The sequence below is a fragment of the Calliphora vicina genome, chromosome 4 (genome assembly GCF_958450345.1).
Source record: "Calliphora vicina chromosome 4, idCalVici1.1, whole genome shotgun sequence".
NCBI classification, from domain to species: domain Eukaryota; kingdom Metazoa; phylum Arthropoda; class Insecta; order Diptera; family Calliphoridae; genus Calliphora; species Calliphora vicina.
Window position 1 is genome coordinate 90835606 of NC_088783.1, and position 24151 is coordinate 90859756.

General features: G+C 30.7%; 2 protein-coding genes across 2 annotated transcripts in view; one reads left to right on the forward strand and one right to left on the reverse strand.

Annotated features, from left to right (window-relative positions):
- Window positions 1–9811, reverse strand: part of Atg5 (autophagy protein 5) — a 318890-nt gene extending 309079 nt beyond the window's left edge. Inside the window, exons 1-2 of the mRNA XM_065506799.1 lie at window positions 9536–9811; window positions 9373–9472 (exon numbers count right to left, since the gene is read on the reverse strand). Of these exons, the coding sequence (XP_065362871.1) occupies window positions 9373–9472; window positions 9536–9691 (256 nt within the window). The 5' untranslated portion in view covers window positions 9692–9811. The remainder of the gene's footprint in view (window positions 1–9372; window positions 9473–9535) is intronic.
- Window positions 9812–12622: 2811 nt separating this feature from the next.
- Dok (docking protein homolog) overlaps window positions 12623–24151 on the forward strand; it is a 175149-nt gene continuing 163620 nt past the window's right edge. The window contains exon 1 of the mRNA XM_065508898.1: window positions 12623–12806. Coding sequence (XP_065364970.1) covers window positions 12723–12806 — 84 coding nt within the window. The 5' untranslated portion in view covers window positions 12623–12722. The remainder of the gene's footprint in view (window positions 12807–24151) is intronic.

Here is a 24151-nt window from a genome sequence, read left to right on the forward strand (position 1 = left end):
AATAATGAAAATATGCAACAAAAATATGCAGTTATGAGTTAAATATGCACAAATATGCAAAAATATGCACTAACAAATCGATGCCAAAATTCTTATAATTGCCTGAAACGGATAAATAACTAAGTCATATGTTTATACGACGCACAGCAAAAAATATGATATCGCATATTTTTGGTTGCCCTGCTGATGAGTTTGGCAAATTTTGGTCTTCTCAATCACATGCAGTGCTGTTAGGCTTTTTTTTTTAAAAAAATCATCAAAATTAAGAAAAAATATCGTCAAATTTTTATTTATTTATTTATTTATTTATTTATTGAAATTCGTAGTAATATAAAAAGTCCCTTTGGACCAAAATAACTTATATTACATAGTTAAATTACCTGAATAAATATACATTAAAAAAAAAAATAAAATATATATATTCAAATAAAATCTTATTCAATTTCACTTAAACTTAAAAATACTGATCACATTGGCTCCCCAGCCACGAAATAAAATATATTTTTATAAAAGTGATTATCCCATAAATAGCAGCAAGATGAACTTAAATTTAACACTAATCAAATAAAGCAATTATATAAAAAAAAAAAGAGAAGTAGTTGAAAATGTGTATGCCTATATTCAAAATCCACCAAAATGTCTCAGCAGTTTCAGACGAAAAACATTATTCGTGTGAGAAAATATGCGAAGTTCAAAAGGCAAATGATTCCAACAACGAGCTACTTTCACTACGAAAGATTTCTCAAATAATGTACTCCGTATTCTAGGTATTACAACCTGAGGATTTCTTGTAGAACGAGAAAAAGAAAATTCAGAGCATAGTTGAGACGGCAATCCACTTTTAATCACCCTATAGAACATCAATAAATTCCGAAGTGTTATGAAGTCTCTAAAAGAACAACCTAAAAATGTTCTTACATATCCAGAAATATGCATACGTCTTCGGACATTATAAACATAACGCACAATCATATTCACAATACGATTCAATCTTTGGATGTTATAGGACATGGTACCAGAAATAACTTCCAGTCCATAGCAAACATGTGGCATCAAAAGGGCATAGGCCAATTTCCATTTAATGGCATGAGTTAGGTACATGTTGCATGAGTAAAATCGTCTCAGAATACCAACAATTCTACCATGTAAATGGTCAATGTGATCAGAAAAATTAAGCTGGTCATCAACATACACACCCAAACACCTAAATTGACTAACAAACGCAATCCTAGATCCCCCAACAAAAACATCCAGATCATTTAAAGTAGCACCAAACATCATGGCCTTTGACTTAGAGGAATTAATCCTGAGTGCATTTTCTGTTGACCATTGCACTATGTGATCAAGGGTATAATTTACGATCGATTGCAATACATCATCATTATCACGATTTGTACTAAATAGAAGCAAAATATCATCCGCAAATAAAAACGGACTGCATACATTAGTATCAATGTGTTCTGAAAGATCATTCACATAGAGTATAAAGAGCAGAGGTCCCAAGACCGAGCCCTGAGGCACACCAGAATTTAAAGGGAGTATATCCGAACATACACCCTCTAACTCCACAAACTGCGATCTATCCGATAGGTAAGAGAAAATTAACCTGCAAGCTGACCTAGAAAATTTAAACAACACCCTCAACTTATTAATCAACGTAAAAAAGTCAATTGAATTAAACGCCTTCGTTAAGTCAAGCGATACCAATGAACAAATCTTGCCATCATTAATCCTGTGACGAATAATATCAGTCAAATTAAGCAATAACGAAGTGGTACTATGCCCGCGTCACAACAATTTTACAAAATCGTCATCAAATCGTCACAACTTTAAATCATGTTGTATTCATTAAATTAAATGTTTTATTTATAAAAATATTAGTTACTTAAAGGGAAACATCAGCCTTAAATCCATAAAACATTTAAAACACCGAACAGTAAATTATAGTACAGTTTTTTTTCGTTACTAAATTTTTAATACTATTCACATCCGAAGAATTATTTTTTAAATGTCTCAAAAAATTTCTAGTCTTAGTTTTTATTTTTTATATTTATTCGGTAAAAATTCTGAAGGATTCAATATTATTTAAAGTGCTAAATAAAATATTTTTGTAGTTTTGATTGTTATTAATATACTTTTTATTAAATTTCTAAATTTTTGTTCCATTCCGACAAATTTTAAGGAAATTAATATCGTTGAACGGGAATAAACGATATTAAGAATAAAAAGGAAAAAAATCAAGATAACAATTTAGGTTAGTTTGTACAGATCAGGAATGATCTCTAATACAATTATTCCATTGGAACTAACAATGTAGAAACTTAGATTTTTTTCAAATTAATAATGATATAATTCACGTCAACGAATTTTGTCCTTGCAAAAGTGGGAATTTTCGCACAATCATCCTTATGCAAGTATAAGTCCTTTTAGCAATACCCGTTTTTAGTTTATTATTTTCAATGTAAATGTCAACAACAAAAATTAAAAAACTGACACTTTAAAACACAAAATAAATGAACCAACAATAATCAGCTAAAAAACTGACACTTTAAAACACAAAATAAATGAACCAACAATAATCAGCTGTGTTGGTATCTTCACCTTATTGAATACACCTTGGAATCGGATATGCATCTATAAAACCGAAATTCCGCAAAAAAATTACCCTTAAGTAAGGCTGAAAGTTGTGGACATACACATCTGCTCAAAATAATAGATACACCAACATTTATTTTTTAAAAACGAAAAAAAATAATGGTATATTGTAAAATTATAAAAAAAATTCAGTCGATTTTTATTTATAGTTAAAAGGAGAGTAAAAAACAAAAACAAAATATTTCATAATTAATAATAAATATTATAAAGTAAATTAAATTTCTTAAATTTCGAAAAATTTGGTGCTCATAATAATAGATACATTTTTAAAAATTCTTATTAAACAAAAGCTAATAAATTTTATCTTAAAAAAATTAGTTTATTATTAAAGTAAAGCTAGTATCCAGTATATCCACCTTTGTTTTGTAAAACTTTCTCCACTCTTCTGGGAATACTGGATATCAAGTTCTGACACTTCTCCAATGGAATCTCGTACCATATTTTTTGCGTTTTCTCCCATAAATCGTCTTTATTTTTGAAAACTTCCTTCGAAAGCCTTATCTTTAATTCACTCCACAAGTTTTCTATTGGGTTTAAATCAGGGGATTGGCTGGGCCAGCTTAAAACAGGTACGTTATTCTCCAAGAACCAGTTTTTAACTAATCTTGAACTATGTTTTGGGTCGTTGTCCTGCTGGAATGTCCATATTAATGGCATATTTTCCGATGCATATGGAAGCATTACGTTTTCCAATATGTCTCTATACCCACTAGCATTCATGGTATCTTCTATTCGGAATATCGGACCAACACCATTCCATGAAAAGCAACCCCAAACCATTATGTTTCCCCCGCCATGTTTTACCGTCTTTTTTGTCAATTTAACGTGGAATTCTTTTCCTTTTGGTCGGCGTACATTTCTTTGGCAGTCGTTTCCAAACAAATTTATTTTTGTTTCGTTGCTCCATAAAATATTTCTCCATTTTTTTTCGCCTTCACACCCGGACCATTGTAAGTGCTCTTTAGCAAATTCTAATCTTGTCTTGATATTTTTTTGGCGCATTAGTGGCACTTTTCTGGCAATTCTTCCCGGCAATTTAGCTTGTAAAAGACGACGACGAACTGTTTGTGGACTGATTTCGTTACATAGCTCCGCAGAAATAGCTTTCGATGATATGAAAGGGTCTTTTTTAACCATAAGGACGATCCGCCTATCTGTTTCTGGACTGGTTTTCTTTGGTCTACCGCGAGTTTCTCGTTTTTGTTTTTTAGATAAAGCATTTTGGACAAAATGTAAAGATCTTCCTATGCTCTTTGCTATTTCCCGTAATGATTTTCCTTGATTTCTCATCGTTTGAACAATTTTTTTCTCATCTTCGGTACAATGATGATTTCGTCCCATTTTCTTCAAAAGAGTCCTATTTTTTATAAAATTTTTGCTAAAATTTAAATTATACTTACTGTTTCACGTAAATAGGAACAAAAAATTGCACAAAAAAAAAATTGTATATAAACAAATTACAAATTACTGATGTGTATCTATTTTTATGAGCAAATAATTTTTTTGTAATTCAAATAAATTCGTTTTTAAAAATCAACATGAAAGCAAATAGTTGCCAGATTTTTGACTGACATGACATTGCCAGATAGAAATTTTAATAATATGATGTATTCTTAACGCTTGCGAGGAAATTTTCAATGTTACCGCCATTTAAATTTTTTCCAATTAGGTGTATCTATTATTTTGAGCAGATGTGTATTTTAATCATTTAGAGCTTGATTTGTTTTCTATGCACTTAGAAATTTTTATGCAGTTTTAAAAAAACAAAATTTAAAAATTTTGCTACAAAATAATTTTTTTGCCCAAAAAATGTATATTTCTAAAAAAGTTTCAGTCTTACTTAACGATAATTTTATTACGGAATTTCGTTTTTTTAGTTTATTCAATAAGCTAAGTAAAATATCTTTTACGTAATCCAAACTACTGACTTATTTAAAAAAAAATTATAAAACGGATGAAATCCTCAGTTATTAAATATTAAGAAGTAATTTTTATACTATTCTTTAAATAGTCAATATCGTCGCCATGTTAGTAATTTTACAAAAAAATCGTCAAACATCAAATCACTAAATTTAGTCTAAAAAATCGTGACACCTAAAATCGTCACACCTAACACCAATGATCACATGACAATAATTTTTCAGAATCTTTCAAATACAACAAAAGTACTATTTTAATACAGTTCCTGTCTCCGATGATATGGCAAAAATTATAGACAATAGTATAACAGTAATGGAACTAGAATTCGCCCTTAACAAAACGAAGGGCAAAACGCCTGGAATTGACAGAATATCATATCCTATGATAAACTAAACAAAGACTTACTCGCCTTTATAATTTAATTTTTTCGCATTTTATTCCTCTTTTCTGTAAAATTAGCACTATCTGCCCCATACTAATGTACAATCTTACAGACCTATCTCATTAAATATTTGTATTTCCAAGCTCCTAGACAAAATTATAGCAAACCGGCTGTGGTGGTTTATCACATCAAAAAACCTTATTTGTCCTCACAATTAGGATTTAGAAAATTCAAGTCTGTAACTGACGCACACCTTTACATCGATCATTTAATAACTAACTCTCTATCACATAAAAATACGCAAAGCAATGAAACCAACACACATCCAAACATACGTTTTGTTGCTTTTTTGTCAAAGCATGCAATAAATTGTCTTTTTTGATGAAATTTTCAGGGGTTGTCTCGGATTTTTGGACGGATTTTGCTGATTTTAAATAGCAAAATTCTCGAAAGCATGCCTGACAGAATTATTCAAGATTAGGATCCCGAAGATATCTGGGGTCTTCAGAAAATTGATTTCAACAAACAGACAGATGGATATGGCTTAATCGACTCCGCTATCTATAAGGATTCAGAATATATATATACTTTATAGGGTCGGAAAATTATATTGTGAAAATTACAAACGGAATGACAAACTTATATGTACACATCTGCTCAAAATAATAGATACACCTAATTGGAAAAAATTTAAATGGCGGTAACATTGAAAATTTCCTCGCAAGCGTTAAGAATACATCATATTATTAAAATTTCTATCTGGCAATGTCATGTCAGTCAAAAATCTGGCAACTATTTGCTTTCATGTTGATTTTTAAAAACGAATTTATTTTAATTACAAAAAATTATTTGCTCATAAAAATAGATACACATCAGTAATTTGTAATTTGTTTATATACAATTTTTTTTTTTGTGCAATTTTTTGTTCCTATTTACGTGAAACAGTAAGTATAATTTAAATTTTAGCAACAATTTTATAAAAAATAGGACTCTTTTGAAGAAAATGGGACGAAATCATCATTGTACCGAAGATGAGAAAAAAATTTTTCAAACGATGAGAAATCAAGGAAAATCATTACGGGAAATAGCAAAGAGCATAGGAAGATCTTTACATTTTGTCCAAAATGCTTTATCTAAAAAACAAAAAAGAGAAACTCGCGGTAGACCAAAGAAAACCAGTCCAGAAACAGATAGGCGGATCGTCCTTATGGTTAAAAAAGACCCTTTCATATCATCGAAAGCTATTTCTGCGGAGCTATGTAACGAAATCAGTAGACAAACACTTCGTCGTCGTCTTTTACAAGCTAAATTGCCGGGAAGAATTGCCAGAAAAGTGCCACTAATGCGCCAAAAAAATATCAAGACAAGATTAGAATTTGCTAAAGAGCACTTACAATGGTCCGGGTGTGAAGGCGAAAAAAAATGGAGAAATATTTTATGGAGCGACGAAACAAAAATAAATTTGTTTGGAAACGACTGCCAAAGAAATGTAAGCCGACCAAAAGGAAAAGAATTCCACGTTAAATTTACAAAAAAGACGGTAAAACATGGCGGGGGAAACATAATGGTTTGGGGTTGCTTTTCATGGAATGGTGTTGGTCCGATATTCCGAATAGAAGATACCATGAATGCTAGTGGGTATAGAGACATATTGGAAAACGTAATGCTTCCATATGCAACGGAAAATATGCCATTAATATGGACATTCCAGCAGGACAACGACCCAAAACATAGTTCAAGATTAGTTAAAAACTGGTTCTTGGAGAATAACGTACCTGTTTTAAGCTGGCCCAGCCAATCCCCTGATTTAAACCCAATAGAAAACTTGTGGAGTGAATTAAAGATAAGGCTTTCGAAGGAAGTTTTCAAAAATAAAGACGATTTATGGGAGAAAACGCAAAAAATATGGTACGAGATTCCATTGGAGAAGTGTCAGAACTTGATATCCAGTATGCCCAGAAGAGTGGAGAAAGTTTTACAAAACAAAGGTGGATATACTGGATACTAGCTTTACTTTAATAATAAACTAATTTTTTTAAGATAAAATTTATTAGCTTTTGTTTAATAAGAATTTTTAAAAATGTATCTATTATTATGAGCACCAAATTTTTCGAAATTTAAGAAATTTAATTTACTTTATAATATTTATTATTAATTATGAAATATTTTGTTTTTGTTTTTTACTCTCCTTTTAACTATAAATAAAAATCGACTGAATTTTTTTTATAATTTTACAATATACCATTATTTTTTTTCGTTTTTAAAAAATAAATTTTGGTGTATCTATTATTTTGAGCAGATGTGTATATTAGAGTGTCCCTTAGTAATAAATTTTTTGAAATGTTGAGACGGTACCCGCTGAAAACTTTCGTAATGACCTAAAATACCACCAAAAAAATGTTTAGCTTGTTCTAAGAAAGGCGTGCCGACTTAGCAATTTAGTTTTGTGGTGCATTTACAAGGGGAAAAAATGCATTTTTTAGTTTTTGTAAAAATGTTGACATTAAATAATTACTTTTACAATTTAATTTAAAAGAATCGAAATGTGTACACCATTTTCGTTCTAATAAGATATAAATGACAAAAATTGGTTTAAAAATGTTAAAGTTATTAAAAAATCGCCAGGCCATTAACGTGTCTCAGGCCACTAGAACATGAAATGTAGGAACAATATTAACATATTTTGAGAAATATTAAAATAAAAGCTTATTTTTACTTAGAATATATCCATATTTACCTGTATATGAGTTTTTGTCTTCGTAGGATACCGTTAACCTATTCGCAGGTATAACCAACAAAATTTAATTTTTTAACGGCAGTTTCAAAACTCCAATTTCAAATTTTTAAAAATTTTGTTAAACAAATTTCAGAATATTGAGAACATAATAGGAAATAAAAATATAAAAAAGGTATGAAAAAAATTTGGCGATTTTCGAGAATTTTTTTAGGGTTCTCCACGGAAAAATTTTTCCCTGTAATATTTTTTTAAAGCTACAATTTGTTTAAAGTTACTATGAACAAAAAGTTGTAATGAATAAATTTGGATCGATTCCATTACATCCATTCATTCGTTTGGTTCTAGCAACATATCGCACACAAAGTTCAAAAGTGACACTACTCAAAATTTTAATTTTTCAGAAATCGAAAATAAATATATACCAATTGAAACATAATGAAAAACATTAGTGTTTTTTTAGCCACAGTTAACAACAACAGAATACACGGATATCTTTTGTATAGATAATCAAGTGTATTGTGCATAGTTGAAGCGTAAAATTATTGAGTTGTGTCACTTTTGAACTGGGTGTGCGATATATTCAGTTGATAATGAAACATCGTAGTTTAAATCAGTGATGTTCAAAAATAAAAATTAAGATGTATTGGTGAGAGAGCTACCCAGCAAACAGAATGTCAAACACTTAAAATAATAACAAAATGAAGAAAGTTTAGATTTAGAATTTTTGTCAAATAAAACCAATTTATTAAATTAATGTAATTTAAATTTTAAGGAAATGAAAAATATACATTGTAAGTCCGAAATTCTCTTAAATTTTGTATTTATTTTTGACTTTGTTTTATTGTGTTCAATTGTAATTGAAACGCGTGTTTGCTATGCTTCAAACAAAAACAACCAACAACAATGCTTAATAAATTTCTGAAAAAATTGCGATAGTCCGTCACATGTGGTTTCTTCGAATTCTCAGCGATGAATGAACAAAAGTTTTTAAAAGAGCATAACAAATGTGTGTAAATTTTTCAAACAATTGTTGTATGGCGTGAACATCACTGGTTTAAATTATCGATTTTTTTTCACCCATTTAACATTTTCTAGCCACAGCAGAAAAATTAAGAAATACATATTCTATGGATATTCATATTCAACAGAAAATACTGGCTTAAATTTTTGTAATACTTTTTGGTTTGAAAAACACTTAAAATTACGAGTATGACAAGACTAGTAAAATCTCACTATTTTTTCTTTATTTCAAAAACTCATAAGTATAATTTTAAAAAGTTTATTGTTAATATTTTGGTATAATTGATAGAGAACATAAATTCGTAAATTGGTTTTATTAACTCTGAAATAAATTTTCAAATTGTATCAAAAGAGTCATTGGTGTACCATTGTACTTTTTAAGATCAAGTTGTACCAATTTTGTCATCCCTGGTTTATGTATACCCTTCTCACGAAGGTGAAGGTATAAAAAGAATGAATATTTACATCGACTTGTTTTTAGAGAAATTGGATGAATCATTGGATGAACCAGTTTGTTTTTCATTTCTAAATTTTGATTTTTTTCTACTGAAAATTGATTAACAGTTAAAACCGAAGAATAATTGTCGGTTTTAGATCTTGAAAACCATGGTTTCGGTTTAAACCGAACACGAAACTCTATTTGTTCCAATCATCTTACCTATTGGATAATGCAATTTTAACGGAATTCCATTGTAGTCAAACCATACAATTCCTTCCTGCTGGTCTGTAGCTATAAAGCGGCTAAAATACTTTCTAACCTAAAGAATTTGAAATACTTGTTAAATTCATATATAAATTAAGCAAGTTAGTTATATATTTACTTTGTCAGTAACAAGTGGTAGATAGCTCAGACGGGACACCATTAAATAGAAATTTTCCGGCTGGTGAAGTCCAACAATTTCTTCAGGATCAGCTTGCACAGATAACGCTATCTGTCCTTCCCAAATCATACGCAAAACTTCACGATCGTATGCCATTTCAAATTATATTTATATTCAAGTATTATTTTATTATATGAAACTGCGTATAAAGTAAATAAATAAAATACAAAATCTGTATTTGAAACAAATTATTTGTAGATGGAGAAGAAACCTTTGCTGACCAAATTTTGAGACGGCTGCGGCTAACCCTAGAAGTTTTGACGGCGGCTAAAAAACGGCTGTGAATCGTTTAAAGCAGGGATGGCAGTTGGTGCAAGTTGAATCTAATAAGGTTACAGCCAAGGCGAATTTATATATAGAAGGTGGTGTCGGTGGCGAATTCAGGCAAATACGAGCGAATTCATGCATTTTTTATATATGGAGTTTGACATTCGAAACAATGAGAGAGTGGTTTTAAATGTCAAACTCCATATATAAAAAATTAATGAATTCGCTCGTATTTTCCTGAATTCGCCACCGACACCGCCAAGGCGAATTTATACAAGGTGGAGTCAGTCAATCAGCTGATTACTCTTTTTTCGCTTGTTTGGTTCTAACACCTGTCAAAGTTTGTTTTTATACTTCAATATCTACATATTCTAAGCTAATTAACAAAATATTTGTATTTTGCATAAATAAGTAAAGCCCTCACTATTCAATTATCTACACTATATTTAGTTTTAATAAATATTTGTTTAATTTTTAATTTCTGTTTTTTGACATTTGTTAAGACCATATGTTGTTTTTGTAGAACTACCACCACCTTGTATAAATTCGCCTTGGACTCCGCCTTGTACAAGGTGCATTTAATAAGGTGCCATCGGCAGCACAGCTGATTATAGAAATAGCTCGCACAAATGTCAAACTACATATATAAAAAATATTCGCCCGTACGTCCGTATGTCAAACTCTATATATAAAAAATAAGTGAATTCGCCTGTATTTATTTCAATTCGCCACTGCTGTCACCTTGTTAAATACGCCTTGGCCTTGTATATAAATTCGCCTTGGTTACAGCCAAAGTAAATTAATAAAGTTGCGACCAAGGTGCATTTAATAAGGTGCCATCGGCAGCACAGCTGATTATAGAAATAGCACGCACAAATGTCAAACTACATATATAAAAAATATTCCCCCGTACGTCCGTATGTTAAACTCTATATATAAAAAATAAGTGAATTCGCCTGTATTTATTTCAATTCGCCACTGCTGTCACCTTGTTAAATACGCCTTGGTCTGAACTGTCAATTCACTTGTGGTTGTTGTGGCGAAAAATACAACAAGCCCAAAAGCAAAAACAACAACAGGCAACTTTGACAGCTCAGACCTTAAACCAAAAACAAAATTGCATGTGGTTTTTGTAAATGTTGTATTTGTTGTAGTACTGTCGCTACTTTATTAATTTACTTTGATTGTAACCAAGTCGAATTTATAGAAACAACAAAAATTATACACTCACCTTGTTAATACGCCTTGTTTTAATTTGTTTTTACCAAAGTAAATTAATAAAGTAGACTCAGTAGAACAGCTGACTATTTTTTTTACTTTGGTCTGAACTGTCAATTCACTTGTGGTTGTTGTGGCGAAAAATACAACAAGCCCAAAAGCAAAAACAACAACAGGCAACTTTGACAGCTCAGACCTTAAACCAAAAACAAAATTGCTTGTGGTTTTTGTAAATGTTGTATTTGTTGTAGTACTGTCGCTACTTTATTAATTTACTTTGGTTTTTACTGTTAATAAGTACCTTTTTACAACTCATAAATTGAAAGACAGACGAAGTTTGTTGGCGCTGGGTCGAAGAGATAGAGTATGTAGTACACAGGTTTAGGTTAGTTCATAAGATAATGAGAAAAATGTCTGCCTTTCAATTTCTGAATTGTAAAAGGGGACTAACTTTTTGCACTAAGACCCCTTTCACACTAGGCAATTTAGTGGAACAAATCAAGATCACCGTAACAGTTTATATTTTCATAATTTTTTTTCTGTTAATATTCACATTTTCTGTATTGTCGGTCTTCGGCCGGATGAATGGACTTTTAACTCTGGGGTGTATCGAACACCGGCTTTTCTAAAATCACTTTTCCGGTATATCAAAATTTTCTGAAGTAATGGCATATAAATTCAAAAAGGAATTTTTGGTTCACAATATTAATAAACTGTACCATATTATATATCATATTAAAGGTATAGTGAAGCACTATTCAATGATACCCATAACGATCAGTTTGTTTTCCAAATATATGAGAAATGTACAATTATATGTATTGACTTTAAATTCCTATAACTCTTAAACTAAGAGAGAGCAGGCAAAAATATTAACGTTTTTGTGCTTCTAATTATGAGAGCTATCAACACCAAAAAAATTATAAAAATGCAAGCTGTTTCGCTTATCTTGATTTATACCACAAATCATTTAAATGTATGGATAATCATCTCGATTTTGATGTGATTAGAGCTTAATCACGTTTGAGATGATTAAAATGTGAACATAGTATAACAAAACTCGCTTTGATTTATTTGTCAGCTGTTTTTGACATTTTTCCCTGACAGCCAATTCGCCTTCAAGTACAGGCAAAATGTCAAACTACATATAAAAAAATATAATCAATTCGCTCGGTATTCTGAATTCGCCGATGACACTACCTTATAATATACCTTGGAGCAAAGTAAATTAATAAAGTAGCGACAGTACTACAACAAATACAACATTTCCAAAAACCACAAGCAATTTTGTTTTTGGTTTAAGGTCTGTGCTGTCAAAGTTGCCTGTTGTTGTTTTTGCTTTTGGGCTTGTTGTATTTTTCGCCACAACAACCACAAGTGAATTGACAGTTCAAAACAAAGTAAAAAAAATAGTCAGCTGTTCTACTGAGTCTACTTTATTAATTTACTTTGCCTTGGAGCGTGGAGTATTTTTCTCATCAATAGTTGACATCACTGGCGAAAAGTACAGAATAGCTCCAATTGTACTGAATTTATCATCCCTGCTGTAAACATATTTTTTATTATTGTCTGCAAGATGTGTAATGAAATATATAAAATTTTTCAACAAAAAATAATATAATATTTAAATTGAGTTTTCAAAATGGATGTTGAAGTACCTATTCTGTCTGGATATTTAAATGTTCCAACACAATCAGGATTTCCGCTTCATAGGATATCCAAGAAGGTATGTTCATTTTGTATATTCGATTGTAATATGCTATTGTTGCCGATATACTTTATATATTGGTAAATCCTGTGTACATTTGAGTGTTCCAAATAAATGTTCTGCAGTTCGATGCATGTAAACAGTGGAATTGGATATTATAAGTAGTGTGGCCAAATTTCAATGTCGATGAAAAAAGAGGAAATCTTAAAAATGATTGCCCTTACATTGATGACTAACATTACATGTAATTGTAGATTCATTGGAATCAACATAAGTCCTGTCGTTTTTAAAAATGTAATATATTGATGATAAGGATATTTCCTTTAAATAAAATCTAAAGATGTATGATACTCATTGACCTCCCTATATTTAATTTCTATAATAAGTAAAAGCGAAAATTTGTTTTGAAAAATTTTGATAAACAAATTTGTGCATTTTGAGATTTTTATTTATGCCAATGAATCTGGTATATATGTACTGTTCCATAAAAATATTTTTCAACCGGTTTAGTGTTCTTTTATATAGACAATTTAGTGTACATAACCATTCTAAGTCCATGTTTGTATGATTTATTATCCATTTTTGTTCTTATATTGGTTTCCCTTGAAAACGCATCGTCGATGAGCCTCATGTTATCGTTATAACATCCTACTAACATATAGTATAACGTGTGCGTTTACATTCCACGGATAATTATGTTTGCCATACTTTGAACTCTCTAATAGACAATTCATGTAACTCCATGATTTTATATTCCAACAAGCTTTTAGTTTAAGGAAGAAACATTTGTATGCGAAGTCAGTTTTCGGTACATCCCAGAAAATTTTTTTGTTTGTTTTGCGAAACCAATTTTTAAATCCGTATCCTGATCGTTCGATTAATCAAAAAATTTCTTACGAATAAACGAATTATTCTAACAATTTAAAAATTATTATTTTCGAATAACGAATATTTCGAACAATTTTATGTAGAACTAGCTGAACCCGGTCCGCGTTGCTGGCCCTTAGAAAACATCTGTTTTATATTGCATCTCGATTTTAATATACAGTTTCGGACAAAGTCGGTGATCCAATGAATTCAAAAATTCAGTAGGATAATCAAAGGCTTGTTCTTCGTTCATTACTGTGTCAATATATTTGTATTTTATTGTTTTGCTAGGCAGTTTCAATTGCATTTTCTTATTTTTTTTATTTTATTTTATTTATTTCTTTTAATATATTAATAATGTTTACATTTGTCTTATATATATTAAAGAGTTTAGAAACTTTGTTTCTTTTCAGCTTAGTAGTTAAATCTGAATTTTGTGAGCTTTTAGTAATTATTTAATATACAATAGGAAGGAAAAAAATTTACAAAAACCTTTATGAAACAGTGGTTTTAGGATAAAATGTTATACTAGAGTATATTGAGTATAGGATTATGACTGGAGTTCATTTATGTGTAAATATTGAGAGTATTGACATCTTCTGTTGAAATTTAGTTTTAATCTATTTATTTTATCTTGAACGAGTTCAATGCCAGACAATGCGTGGAGTCGTTGCGTAGAATAGTGCCAAGGAAGGTTATATAACATCTTGAGAAGTTTGTTTTGGGCTATTTGAAGTTTTTTAAGATAGCATTTAGCAGAAGTGGCCCAGACTGGAGCACAGTAAAATATTAGAGGGTGAAATATGGATTTTAGGATTAATTTTTTTGTTATCGACACTAAGAAAACTTTTTCTGTTTATAAGCGGGTACATTATACAAATTAATTTGTTGATCTTATCTAATAGATGTGGTATATGATTATTAAAGTTTTGGATCCAGTATTATTCCCAAATATTTGACGTTGTTTTCCCAAATAATATCGTGATCCATGAATCGAATTGGGTTTTGCGGTAAGAAACATGACTTCCGTTTTCTTGTAAAATATATTGCCTTTGTTTTCTCAGGATTTATCATAATGTTCCACTTTTTGAAGTAGGTTTGTATACCTTCCAGAGCAGATTCTAAGTTGGAAATTATGTTCGCTGCATATACATCAGAGCTAAGAATAGCAGTATCATCCGCAAAAATTGAAGTTACACAGTATGAAAAAATAGGAATGTCTGCTGTAAAAATATTATAAAGGACCGGAGAAAGACAAGGTCCTTGTGGGCATCCAGCTGTTATGATGATTTTCTGGGATTTCGTTGTATAAATATGTACAGAAAAATATCTGTCGTATAAAATTTTTTTTATAATTTTTATAAGCTCAACTGGAAAATTAAGTCTTTTCAACTTATAAATGATGTTCCATAAAATAATGGCCGTTGTGCCAAACAGAATCGAATGCTGATTTTATATCTAAAAGAATCATCCCTGTAGATTTGGCATTTTGAAAGTTTTGTTTTACCAATTTTCTTATTTTTATTAAGGGTTGTGAAGTATTATGTTCTTTGCGGAAACCATACTGTTGTGGAGGAAGAATATTATGCAAATCAATAAAACTGTTTAATTTTTCTTTTAAAACTTTTTCAAGAATTTTACTAGTGGAAGGCAGTAAGCTAATGGGCCTATATGATTGTGGTGAATCTGGTGGTTTACTAGGTTTTAGAATGGGGATTGTTTTAGATATTTTCCAGTATTTGGGAAAGTAGCTCTATTTAAGGCAGCTATTAAACACGTTTGTGAGGTATTTTATGCCTTTATTTGAAAGATTTTTTAAACATTTGTTATTTACTTTGTCCACTCCAGGCGATTTCTTGTTTTTTAGTGTTTTGATAATTTGTTTAATTTTTTGGCAATTTACAAAATAGTTGTCTGGTGGATTTACATTGCAACTTCGCATTTGTTTTGCTACATTATCAACCTCATCCATTGTGTTTGCATCACTTAGGCGAGATGAAATGTTGTGATTTGACGTAAAACATTTGGCTAACGCATCTGCTTTCTCTTGTTGTGTAAAACTGACTTCATTATTTTCTTTCAAAATAGGGATATTGTTTCTTTTTCGTTTTAAAACTTTAGAAACCTTCCAAAAAGGTGATGAAGATTTTTCCAGTGTAGTTAGCATACTATTCCATGTCAGATTTCTGAACTTATTTATTTCAATACTAATTTCTTTGTTTAACCGCGTCATTTGGCGAGGATCATTAATATCCATGTACCGTTTCCAATTTCGTCGATATATATTTCTAAATTGAATCATTATTTTTATGTAATTTGGCAAATCTTTAACAACTGGGTTTATTCTTCGCTTGGGTGTACTTTCATCAATTCCCTTCTTAACAGCATCGTTAAAAATTTCGATCATTTCATCAATTTGGTTTGTATTTGTTATTTCTGTCATGTCAATAGTACTAGAGAGGCTTCTATTTATTGATGTTTGAAACCGATGCCAATTTGTTTTCTTATATGCGTATTGTATGTTGTTTACGATATCTACTTTAAGATTTATAACACTAGAGATTGGAAGATGATCAGAACTGAGCTCATTTATTACTTTTACATTACGGCGATTTGTAGGGACGCAAGTGACAAGGACAATCGTATTCTAGGTATCAAAATAAACTCAAAAAAAGCTAACGGTTATTACAATGAAATGTAAAAAACCAAAATAAAAAGAAATTATTGTGATAGCTTTTATTTCCGTGATTTTTTCTAGTGATTTCTTTATTTGTCCATGAAGTGCATGAATCAAAAAATAGGAGCAATTTTGATTTACAATAAATTAAAGTGATCAAGTGAATAAATCGTGTGTGAAATAATCAGTAAATATGAAAACCATATGCGAAAATATTTGAACACTAGCTGAACCCGGTCCGCGTTGCTGGCCCTTAGAAAACATCTGTTTTATATTGCATCTCGATTTTAATATACAGTTTCGGACAAAGTCGGTGATCCAATGAATTCAAAAATTCAGTAGGATAATCAAAGGCTTGTTCTTCGTTCATTACTGTGTCAATCTATTTGTATTTAATTGTTTTGCCAGGCAGTTTCAATTGCATTTGCTTATTGATCTTGTTAACATCATAATTTGTTGGTGCCAAAATTGCATGTTCCCACAGACAATCCGAATTGTTGTAGTTCGTTGTAAGACTTGGGAATACTTGTCGACAACGTCTTGAATATTCATTTGCATTTGGCAAAAGTCCGGAAATGAAATCTCATTTGTGGAGGGATCAATTGGAATTTTTCGTATCGTAATTGGGAAGCGTGAGCAATGATCCAAATCTGTGGTACATTTGGCCTTGAACTTTAAAGGTGGGCATGAAGCCGACGTCATTTGAAAGCATGTGTTGTACTTTTGGATATTTTGAAGGAAGTGTTTGGAAATAGGATTGGCGCCGGAAATGTAACTTAGTAGCAGCTCAGACGGCTCAATAACTGGTGGCAGAATAACTTTACCGTTCGAACAGCACATTCCCGGGGATGCCTTAGGGAACTTCAAAATGCTGCAATGTAAGTAACGTTTGTTCATTGCGCCATTAGTACATCCTTGTGATTCCTGTAGTCATGGGACTTATTGTAATAAAATCCGGGCAACATTAAATCGATTCTTTCTCTTGATCGAGCCATTCGGGAGCGAACAACTATATGCTGTTGAGGTGTTTCTGCAGCACTCGATGAAGATGCACTGCGACGCATTTGCTGAAGCCCTGCTTCTCGTTCTCTTCCCTTTTCTGCGACTCTAGACGTAGATGCCCTTTCGAAAACAAATTTTATTTGATTAAAACCGTTATTATACCCTACACCACCATAGTGGGGAGGGTATTATGCGTATGTGCAGATGTGTGTAACGCCCAAAGATATTTGTCTAACACCCACCTTAAAGTATAGCGATCGATTTAGAATCACTTTCTGAGTCGATTAAACGATGTCCGTCTGTCCGTCCGTCTGGCTGGCTGTCCATGTAAACCTTGTGCGCAGAGTACAGGTCGCAATTTTGAAGATATTTCGATAAAATTTGGCCTATTGAAACTGGCTGAAATCGGCCCATTATTTCACCTAGCCCCCATACAAATGTCCTCTCGAAATTGGACTTTATCGGTCATAAATGTTTAATTTATATATGTATCTACACAAATTTCGCTCCAAATAGTTTTATATGTACAAAATTCATGTCACCAAATTTTGTTACGATCCACAGAGGGGCCAAACATACTAATTTTGCGGATTAATTGAAAAAACAAATTTCAAGTATCGTGAAAACTGAAAGTGCCAGCTTAAAGAGCACAAAATTCTACATCAGCAGGCAAAAAATTAATGTGAAATATTAAAAGGTATTTTTATAGTCACGTGTTGAAATTACATATTGTGAGAAAAAAACCTAAAAAATTTATAAAAAAAAATAAAAAATTGAGCAAATAAATACTATTTGTAATAGGTAATTTAAAAAAATTAACAAATCTAATTATGCAACCATCAAGTTCAGGTATTTATTGATATGTTTTGGTTAAATTTAAATTTGAATTATTTGTGGAAGTGGCTTTGATATTAGTTTTTATATTGGAAGTGCAAAAAAAAAATGGATTTTGTCAGTTCAAATGGACATAAAGTTATTAGCTGGGCTCAGCTGGGCAAAGAATTTAATATAATTTAAAAGCCTGGACAGTTAGGCGTTGTTTCATAAAAAATTAGGTTGCGCATCGCTGCGCCTCATAAGTTATATGTAAATTAGGAAAATCTTCACCCTTTAAGTCTACCATCAAAAAGCAATTTGCGATTCTGATAAACATTTTATTGCTGTCGTTGTTGTTATTGTCATTGTTTTTTTTGTTTATAAGAGATGTGCAAATGTTGTGGTTAATAATACGACAGTCACGTGTGAGTCTGGCCTGGACGTGGCTATATTCTTGTATTATAGTGAGATAAACAATAATAAACTTTTACCAATTACTTTTCTTTATTTCAGTTTAGTTTTCCATCCGTTGATTTTCTAATCGTGAATGAATAGCACGCGGAATTTTAACAATTTAACTCTCATGCACTCACGCTTGTATATGCTTGTTTAAAAGTTTTTTTTTGTGATTAATTCGAAGTTTTTTCTTGTGGTTAATACGAAGTCAGCCGATAGCAGGCAATTTAGCTTAATAAAAAAATCATGTTAGTGAGCGTAATCGCGATAATTTTAAAGTTTTATATCGGGAGCCAGTTATCACTCACGTTCAGATCTGTAGTTTTTATATTGTCTCATTTCAAATATTGTGTTATATAAATTCCAAAGCAGTGCATTTAAAATTTGCAAGTCTTTTGGTGGCAGGAGTTGGGAAAGATCTCTATTATTCAACCTCCCATTACTAGTTAATATAATGATATCATCTTAAAACAATATGGTAGTTTTTTTTATCAATAACATGCATAAATTTAGTGTGTCTCACTGATGTAGTTCTATAGATATAGGAGAATTAATAATTCATTTGTATGGGGGGAACCCGATTCCACCATCGTATACCCTTCCGATTTTGGCGGAACGTGTAGTTTGTTTTTAGAGTTACCAGCAGCAAATTTAGTGTGCATAACTATTGTAGTTCTATAGATATAGCACAGTTAATAATTATTTTATATGGTGGGTAATTGACTTCCCCCTCCTATATCCCTAAAATTTTGTTACAATATGCGGATTGGTCTAAGGGCTACCCACGTAAAATTTTGCGAGCGTCGCTGTTATTGTTGTTGAGATATTAATAAATCCGTAAAAAAGTGGCATTTGACCCCACTGTGCGATCGGTAGATAATTAGTCATAGCTCCCATATAGACCCGCTTCCGAAAATCACTTTAACGTGCTTAAATCACTTAAAAATGTTGGTATATACACAAAATTCAACATAAATAACTTTCATAGTGCTATACGCGGACGATACTCTCATTTTTAATGAATCCGAAAATGAAATACAATGCCAAAACGATCTAATGCAAGACATATTAAATATAAACACCTGGTTGAAAATGAATAAATTAAAACTAAACGAAAATAAGACGAAAATAATGGAAATAAACATGAACAGTAATACAATTTTTAAAATTAATGATAAAATAATAGAGAAAGTGGATAAGATAAAATACTTAGGTTTTATAATAGATAAAAACATTAACTTAAAAGATCATATAGAATATATTTGTAAAAAGATTGGTTTTTTTAGGAGAATAAGAAGCAAAATATCGACAATAACAGCTATAAATATATATAATACAATAATCAAACCACATTTTGAATTCGGTTCAACAATCTTATACACATGCTGCACAAATACACAAATAGAGAGACTACAGAAACTTCAAAATAAAGCTATGAGAACTATAATTAAATGCAATAGGTTTACATCAATTCAATTTATGCTAGAAACACTAAAATGGCTAAACATCAGACAAAGACTCCAACTAAATACATTAACTTTTATATATAAAATGAAGATAGGAAGTGCTCCAGGATATTTAACAGAACAACTAAGGAGTGAGATCGAAAAATTCTTAACACACGTTTTTCATTACATTTTTTAACCCAAGTATTATTTGAATTTTTTTTTGATCAAGTTACCTTTGAAAAACATGTCAGTTATTATGTGTAATGTCAATTATATTAATTTTTTTGTTAATCTGATTAAAATGAGTGACCAGAAAAAAGTGCGTACTGAAATTATTAAATATTTTCAACAAAACCCAACTTGGTCTTACAAAAAGTTGGCCAAGCATACAAAGGTCTGCCGTCAAACTGTTTCCAATGTTATTAAACAGTACCGGGAGAACTTGTCAGTTGATAGAAAACCTGGTTCAGGTAGAAGGAATGGTCCACATGATGTTTCTAAAGCCAAAAAAATAGAACGCATTTTCAAAAGAGCTCCCAACACATCCGGTAGGAAAGCAGCCCGGTTAGCTCAGTGCTCGGACTATTTGGTACGAAAAGTTAAAGCTAATGCAGGTTTAAAAACATACAAGGCTCAAAAAGTTCCTGACAGGAACGCTACTAAAAATTTAGAGGCCAAAAACAGAGCACGGAAATTGAAGTCAAGTTTTATAAAAAAATATTCTTGCTGCATAATGGATGACGAAACGTATGTTCTGGCAGATTTTTCGCAACTTCCAGGTCAAAAATTTTATGTTGCTGATGCTCGAGGGAATGTTGAAGAAAAGTTTAGGACCCAAAAGCAGACAAAATTTCCCAGAAAGTTCTTGGTATGGCAAGCAATATGCAGTTGCGGCAAAAGAAGCCACTCATTTGTTACAACGGGCTCTATAAATACCGAAATTTACATCAAGGAATGTTTACAAAAAAGGCTGCTTCCATTCATAAGACTTCATAATGTGTCCACTTATTTTTGGCCTGACTTGGCATCCTGTCACTATGGCAAACAAGCCCTTGAGTGGTACAAGAACAATAATGTGGTATTTGTACCAAGAGAGGCAAATCCTCCAAACTGCCCGGAGCTAAGGCCAGTGGAGAGATATTGGGCTCTTGTTAAAAGAGAATTGAAGAGTACAAAAAAGGTGTCCAAAAGTGTGGTAGATTTTAAACGGAGATGGACTACATGTTCGAGCAAAGTGACAGAAAGCACTATAAAAACGTTAATGGAAGGGTTTCCGAAAAAGGTTCAAAATTTCATCACTAGTGATTAAAACTATAAAAATAATTTTTTTTGTAAATTGTAATAATAATTTCAATCAAATAAAAAAAAAATTAAAGCTGTAAGTTTAGTGGTTTCTTTTTTATAAACATATATGTATGTTAAGAATTTTTCGATCTCACTCCTTAACATATGTCAACGAAGTACAACCATACAATCTGCCAAATGCCAGCGATTTTAGGATACATAAAGCCACAAATAATGCCATGAAGAGATGCCTATTCTACAAAGGATTACAGTTATTCAACTTATTACCAAGTGATGTAAAAAATGAACGAAACATTAATATATTTAAAAGAAATTGTGTATTTTTTGTGAAAAATAATGTATATCAGAGCCTTTAAAAATTTAAAATAATTTTAATCAAATGTTATATTTTTTTTTTTTATTATTATTATTATTATGTTTATTAGTATTATTAATACTTTGAAAATTACACATTGACATAAATTATTACAAAATTGTATTTCTCTTAACTCTATAAAAATCCAATTACATTATTTTTAACAAATTTAACACACTCTCTTCTAAATATATATTCATTTGTTTCAGATTTTACGTTATTCGGTAATGAGTTATAAAGTCTAAGTCCTTTGTAGAATAATGATAACTGCATATTTGTTCTCATGGCTCTCTGTAGTCTGAAATCATCGGCATTTCTCAGACTATATGGTTGTAACTCTCCCACATAATTTATTTGCTCGCATAGATATGCTGGTGCTTTCCCTCTTTTCATTTTGCGTATAAATAGCAATGTGTTTAACTCTAATCTGTTTTTTTATATTTAGCCAATTTAGTGCGTTTAACATATGATTTATTGTATTTTTTGAAGAAAGGAAACAATAAATACCAAAAAGTTTTATGCGAATTCGTGTCATGTGGAATTTCTGATAATGATGTCAATGAAGAAGAATGTAAAAGTTATGGATTATCAGAAGCATATTTATATTTTATTCAAAACATAATGCAGGAATTTACAGCTTTTGAGAATAACTCTTGTACAGTTTTAGAGTTGCTCGATATAATGGCCGTACTTATAAATAGCCTCAAAAGTAGAATAAATGACAAATTTGTTGGCTCCAAAGTTAACAGCATTTTGAAAAAAATTGCGAAGACTTTTTAAAAACAGCGGTCAGCTATTTAGAACATCGTTTTTTAAAAAAATAACATTTTTAAATTTAACCTTCAAATATCTGAAGAAATAGATAACGATAAACTATACATATAGAGCTGATGGCCATAGCAGCTAGTGCTCTTTAACTATAATTTAGTCTTAGAATTAAGTTCCTTACGATTAAATAAAATAAATAAATAAACTATACATATATTGATTACTGCAGCCTTCGTGAAGTTTATAAATAAATACCAAGAGATTTGTCAAATGATATGGTCCTATTTTTTACCAAAGGTGAAACGAATGAATTCAAGAATTTAAGAAAAGCTGCATGTTTCGTATTTTCAATACAAGTAAGCAAAGCTTTTTGTGAAAGATTTTATCTATTTTAAACAATCTTTATACTAAAGAAAGAAACCGAATGTCATTCGACCTGAAATATTAATACGGAAAAATTTATAGGAAGTTTGTAAAAATTTTGAAAATTGTTTACAAACCTCTATGTTTGAAATTGGCCAAAATGCGTAAGCTCAAAAACGAAATAAAGTCGCAGTGTTTTTAGTATTTAATAATATAAATATGTATATGACGGACTTAACCGAACAAATTTAAGTTTAGTTAAATAAATTTTAAGGAATGAAATGAAAATATTTAATTGTGATTCTAAATTTTTAAATATTAACACACTGCTAAAAAAACACTTTTTGTAAGAACTTGAAAAGCGACCAAGTGTGGGTTGTAGACCCAAAGATTTTGAAACAACCTAAAAATTTTTAGTTAATTTGAAAAAACTGTTTTACGATAGGTCGTAGTAATTTAGTACCTCTAACTCACACATTTTTAGACCGAAAAATTGTAAACAGTTATGGAAAGGCAAAGAATTAAGCTTTCATAAAATGTATACATAAAATGTATTTTCTATGAAAACCTATTTTTTTTTTTGTACAATGTTTTAAACAAACTTGTTAAAATCGGTTTAAATTTGCAAAAGTTTGTAAACTTTTTCGAAAAAGTTCGAAGAAAACGTATGAATGAAAAGTTAAATAAAACCATGTTTTGTTAAGAACTAAATTTTCTTTATACATTGCTATAAATTTGCATAAGCTTTCATAGCAAAATAAGCAATGAAAAGTCACTTAAAATAAAAAAGTTGATGAATTTTGTTTTGTTTAGATATACTTAACAAAAATAATACTTATAACATACAAATATATCAAAAAATGCACGACATTTTAAAGCGTAATCAATTTTCTTTCTAAACCCGTTAAAAAATTAAAATCAGACAAAAACTGACTGGTCGATAAGTTGACGAACATCACTTAAAACGGATTTTTAGAATAACTTCTGAATTTGAGAGTGTTCTGAAATTTTTTGACTCAATTTGCAATGTACTCAACAAGACCTATAACCCACGCTTTGTCGTTTTCCAAGTTTTTTCTCACTGTAGCACCGTGTAATACATTTGATTACACAAAACCAAAATTAACATTTTCTCAGTAATTTTTGTAATGTCCAGTTTTTTTTTGATTTGTCCAGCTTTTAGACCCCAATGTCCAGCTTTTTGCAAATCTGAATCTGGCAACCCTAGTTGGAATGTATTCCTTTTTTCGCTTACACCAAATTATTAATTTTTAGAATGATGTTAAGCAACAAAATGAAAATTGTG